The sequence below is a fragment of the Chrysemys picta genome, chromosome 1 (assembly GCF_011386835.1).
Source record: "Chrysemys picta bellii isolate R12L10 chromosome 1, ASM1138683v2, whole genome shotgun sequence".
Classification (NCBI taxonomy): domain Eukaryota; kingdom Metazoa; phylum Chordata; order Testudines; family Emydidae; genus Chrysemys; species Chrysemys picta.
The window spans coordinates 97,262,943-97,268,417 of record NC_088791.1 but is presented as its reverse complement, the minus strand read 5'-3'; the positions used below and the strand labels follow the sequence as shown (position 1 = coordinate 97,268,417).

At 48.5% G+C, this 5,475-nt stretch overlaps 1 protein-coding gene across 1 annotated transcript; it reads left to right on the top strand.

The window, feature by feature from the left end:
• The first annotated feature begins 2,382 nt into the window (after positions 1–2,382).
• LOC135974948 (uncharacterized) lies at positions 2,383–4,592 on the top strand. The gene is made up of 2 exons (XM_065564538.1): positions 2,383–3,303; positions 3,961–4,592. The coding sequence occupies exons 1-2, from the start codon at positions 2,763–2,765 to the stop codon at positions 4,461–4,463; spliced, it is 1,044 nt and encodes a 347-aa protein (XP_065420610.1). The 5' UTR covers positions 2,383–2,762; the 3' UTR covers positions 4,464–4,592.
• Positions 4,593–5,475: the final 883 nt, after the last annotated feature.

The window sequence follows — 5,475 nt, the reverse complement described above, 5'->3', positions numbered from 1 at the left end:
CAAAATCTGAGAGGGATAAGGTGTGCAGCATGCTTTCAGAAGTCTTAAAAGAGCAACACTCTGATGTGGAAACTACAGAACCCAAACCACCAAAAAAGAAAATCAACCTTCTGCTGGTGGCATCTGACTCAGATGATGAAAATGAACATGCATTGGTCTGCACTGCTTTGGATCGTTATCGAGCAGAACCCATCACCAGCATGGATGCATATCCCCTGGAATGGTGGTTGAAGCATGAAGGGACATAGGAATCTTTAGCGCATATGGCACGTAAATATTGTCGGAGAATAACAGAGTTCTCAATTTTTGTTTGGGTACAGCAAATCAGATACTTTATTTTCTCTCTATCAATTGCATAGAGGGAGAGAGCTAAACAGGTCTCTCAACAGGTAAACAATTACAGCAAGCATTTATACCTTTTGTTACAGACAATAATGAGCAACAGCTGCATTTTGTTTATACATAGGTCATTCTGATATCTTGTTTTGCTCACTAATGTAGACTCTTAGTCTACATTCCATATTATCTACACAAGGTCGCAAGAACTTCACACAGTTCTTTCCCACTCGCTCACACATTCCTCGCTTCTACAAATCTCGCGTTATTAGGGTTACAGTTAGCCTGACTCTTGCTAACAAACTGTCATGCATTGCAATCCCTTTCCTGTCAGTTCTTTCTCTGCTTCCACAATATCTTGCAACACCAGCTACAACAGTGCTATGCAAACGCCTGTTCTCACTTTCAGGTGACATTGTAAACAAGAAGCAAGCAGCATTATTTCCTGCAAATGGAAACAAACTTGTTTATCTGAGTGATTAGCTGACCAAGAAGGAGGACTGAGTGGACTTGTAGGCTCTAAAGTTTTACATTGTTTTATTTTTGAATGCAGTTATTTTTGTACATAATTCTACATTTGTAAGTTCAACTTTCATAATAAAGAGATTGCATTACAGTACTTGTATTAGGTGAATTGAAAAATACTATTACTTTTGTTTTTTAACAGTGCAAATATTTGTAATCAAACATAAATACTGTATAGTGAGCACTTTACACTTTGCATGCTGTGTTGTAATTGAAATTAATATTTGAAAATGTAGAAAACATCCAAACATATTTAAATAAATGGCATTCTATTATTAAAACCATGATTAATCGCAATTAATTTTTTTAATCGCTTGACAGCCCTAGTGTTGAACAATAACAGGATTATAACAGGTAACAGCGAGCTGAGTGCTTCTGATAAATATACAGCCTGTAGTAAGGTCCTTGATGGACTGGGTAGCTAGGGGTTAGCGTCCACTCAGTTGTGAGGTAGTGGAAGGAGAGCCGGGGCACACTCATTCCACTGAGCTCTGACCCAGGGCCCTAGGAGGGTTGGCAGTGTTGACCCCTGGGGGAGGGGGGAAGAGAGGGACTTATTGAGTTATCCTACCTGAGTTGCTTCCTACCCCTGCTCCCAGTCCCAGAAAAGGAAAAATAGAAAGGAAACCAAACCATCAGGCCGCATCCAGCACAGCATGCAGTCCTGGTACTTCAGGGAGGCGTCTCTAGCCCCATTTGTCAGGAGCCTGCAGGGGAGGTCTGTACTCCTCTCCAGTCATCTGAACTGGGTTGCTCCCTTTTCAACACTGTCTCTAGCTGGAGCACTCGCTGCAGGGTTGGAGGGGCAGGGCCAGCTGGGCCCCAGGCTGTCCTTTCATCCCTTCTACCCCAGTATGGGGTTTGCATATCCATCACATGGCCCAACATAGCTGTTCAGGGCATTTGAGTTTTGAACATCCAGGCTGTCCTTCCCCTAGGGATTCTCGGAACCTAACTAAATAAACAGATGATGATTTGCAGCAGCATCTCCTGGCATACTTACAAAAGCAGCCACAGAGCAGAAGCTGGTCAATTGGGCGTCTCATCAGGCAGCCCAGTTTTAACTCCGCACAGGAATTAAAACAGCACTCAGTGTCTGGACAGTGAATCCTCCTCTCTCAGCAGGCCTGGCAAAGTTTCCTTAGCTGGAGCAATGGAGCAGGTTCAAGACCCAGAAGGCAATTCGCTTGTCTTCTCCAGCCAGCTCCAGCACTGGCAGGGCAGGGAACTAGCAGGAAAAGAGTGAGGGGTGAGCTCAGTCTCTCTCAGAAACTGTTCTGCTGTGTCCTTGCTTTCATGCTCAGTCTTCTCTCACCCCATTCGCTCACCCAGCATTGCTTAAAGGGTAGAAACAACAGGCTGAAAGAGCAAATGTTTCATCTCTCAGTGATTCCTTTGTTCCGGTGTGGAGAGCTTCACTCCACAGCTAAGGACTAACCATGAAATGCCTCGCCTAGAAGAAAGATGGATGTTCAACCTTGCTATATTTTTACCCTGTTCTCCTTTATTACTCAGAGGCCTGGTCTACACTACGGGTTTAGGTCGACTTTAGCAGCGTTAAACCGAATTAAGCCTGGACACGTCCACACAACGAAGCCCTTTCTTTCGACTTAAAGGGTCCTTTAAACCGGTTTCTTTACACCACCTCTGACGAGGGGATTAGCGATAAAACCGATCTTTGCGGGTCGGAATTGGGGTAGTGTGGACGGAATTCAACGTTATTGGCCTCCGGGAGCTATCCCACAGTGCTTCATTGTGACCGCTCTGGACAGCACTCTCAACTCAGATGCACTGACCAGGTAGACAGGAAAAGACCCGCGAAGGTTTGAATTTCATTTCCTGTTTGCCCAGCGTGGAGAGCACAGGTGACCCCGCAGAGCTCATCAGCACAGGTAACCGTGATGGAGTCCTCCCAGGATTGCAAAAGAGCTCCAGCATGGACTGAACGGGAGGTACGAGATCTGCTCGCCATATGGGGAGATGAAGCAGTGATAGCTGAACTCCGTAGCAGTAAAAGAAATGGAAAAGTATTAGAAAAGATCTCCAAGGCCATGAAGGACCGAGGCCATAACAGGGACACACAGCAGTGCCGCGTGAAAATTAAGGAGCTACGGCAAGCTTACCACAAAGCCAGAGAAGCAAACGGAAGGTCCGGGGCAGAGCCGCAAACTTGCCGCTACTACGCGGAGCTGCATGCGATCCTAGGGGGTGCAGCCACCACTACCCCAACTGTGTGCTATGACTCTCCCACTGGAGAAACACACAGGGAAGACGGTTCAGGGAACGAGGAAGATGACGATGGAGGTACTGTAGGTAGCTCACAGCAGCAAGGAAGCGGAGAAACCGGTTTCCCCAACAGCCAGGATATGTTTGTGACCCTGGACCTGGAACCAGTAACCCCCGAACTCACCCAAGACCCTGAGGGCACACAGGAGACCTCTGGTGAGTGTACCTTTGTAAATATTACACATGGTTTAAAAGCAAGCGTGTTTAATGATTAATGATTAATTTGCCCTGGCAATTGCGGCCAGTACAGCTACTGGAAAAGTCTGTTAACGTGTATGGGGATGGAGCGGAAATCCTCCAGGGACATCTCCAGAAAGCTCTCCTGGTTGAAATGGGGTGATTTTATTAAGGGCACATTCAGAGGCGCCCGTTCCTGCTCTTCTGACCAGAAATGTTCCCCGCTGTTAACCACGCGGTGGGGGGAGGGGTGAAGTGATCATCCCAGAGAATCGTGTGTGTGTGTGGGGGGGGGGGGGGGTTTTCTTGTGTTTGTGCCGCATGTTAACCGGGAAACCGCAGCCCCCTCCTTTTACATTGAAACCCCATTTTAAATGGACAACCCAATTCATCCTTGATATGGGAAATGCGCTGCTGTTTGAAACCATTCCCACATGTTAAGAAGGTTAAAAAGCCAAAAGACTGTGGCTTACCATGGCTGCCTGCAAGCCGAAATCTGTTGCCTGGCACTGCGTGAGTGATCTCTCATACCAAACCGGCAGGCAGAGGAAAAATGCGACCTTGTAACGAAAGAGTGTACCCATTGTTCTCTAAAATGTGTCTTTTTTTAACCACCTCTCCCTTCTCCTCCACGAGCTGCAAATGTTTCTCCTTCGCAGAGGCTAGTGAACATTAGAAAGAGAAAACGGAGGACGCGGGACGATATGTTCATGGAGCTCCAGATGTCCTCCCATGTTGATAGAGCACAGCAGAATGCGTGGAGGCAGTCAATGTCGGACATGAGAAAAGCACAATATGAACGAGAGGAGAGGTGGCGGGATGAATCGCGGGAAGAACAGAGCAAGTGGCGGGCTGAAGACGATAGGTGGCATCAGCTTGCAGACAGACGGCAAGAGGCAATGATCCGTCTGCTGGAGCATCAAACTGATATGCTCGAGCGTATGGTTGAGTTGCAGGAAAGGCAGCAGGAGCAGAGACCGCCGCTACAGCCCCTGTGTAACCAACAGCCCTCCTCCCCAAGTTCCATAGCCTCCTCACCAAGACGCCCAAGAACACGGTGGGGGGGCCTCCGTCCATCCAGTCACTCCACCCCAGATGATCGCCCAAGCATCAGAAGGCTGGCCTTCAATAAGAGTTAAAGTTTTAAAATGCAGTGTGTCCTTTTCCATCCCTCCTCCCCCACCCATCCCAGGCTACCTTGGCAATTATCCCCCTACCTCTGTAAGGAACTAATAAAGAATGCATGAATGTGAAAAAACAATGACTTTATTGCCTCTGCAAGCGGGAGGGAAGGGTGGGGTGGGGTGGGGTGGTTGGTTTACAGGGAAGTAGAGTGAACCGGGTCGGGGGGGTGGGGTTCGAGGGTTCATCAAGGAGAAACAAACAGAAGTTTCACACAGTAGCCTGGCCAGTCACAAAACTCGTTTTCAAAGTTTCTCTGATGCGCACCGCACCCTGCTGTGCTCCTCTAACCACCCTGGTGTCTGGCTGCGCGTAATCAGCGGCCAGGCGAGTTGCCTCAACCTCCCACCCCGCCATAAATGTCTCCCCCTTACTCTCACAGATATTGTGGAGCGCACAGCAAGCAGCAATAACAATGGGGATATTCTTTTCGCTGAGGTCTGAGCGAGTCAGTAAGCTGCGCCAGCGCGCTTTTAAACGTCCAAATGCACATTCCACCACCATTCGGCACTTGCTCAGCCTGTAGTTGAACAGGTCCTGACTCCTGTCCAGGCTGCCTGTGTACGGCTTCATGAGCCATGGCATTAAGGGGTAGGCTGGGTCCCCAAGGATCACGATAGGCATTTCAACATCCCCAATGGTCACTTTCTGGTCCGGGAAGAAAGTCCCTTCCTCCAGCTTTCGAAACAGAGCAGAGTTCCTGAAGACGCGAGCATCATGTACCTTTCCCGGCCATCCCACGTTGATGTTGGTGAAACGTCCCTTGTGATCCACCAGGGCTTGCAGCAGCATTGAAAAGTACCCCTTGCGGTTTACGTAGTCGGTGGCTTGGTGCTCCGGTGACAAGATAGGGATATGGGTTCCGTCTATGGCCCCGCCACAGTTTGGGAATCCCATTTCAGCAAAACCATCCACTATTGACTGCACGTTTCCCAGAGTCACTACCCTTGCTATCACCAGGTCTTTCAT

Excerpts from the sequence above, each read along its gene's own strand:
- LOC135974948 (XM_065564538.1), top strand. The coding sequence starts at position 2,763 with ATGGAGTCCTCCCAGGATTGCAAAAGAGCTCCAGCATGGACTGAACGG. Across the intron at positions 3,304-3,960 it reads GGGCACACAGGAGACCTCTG|CTGCAAATGTTTCTCCTTCG; the intron begins GTGAGTGTACCT and ends CTCCTCCACGAG.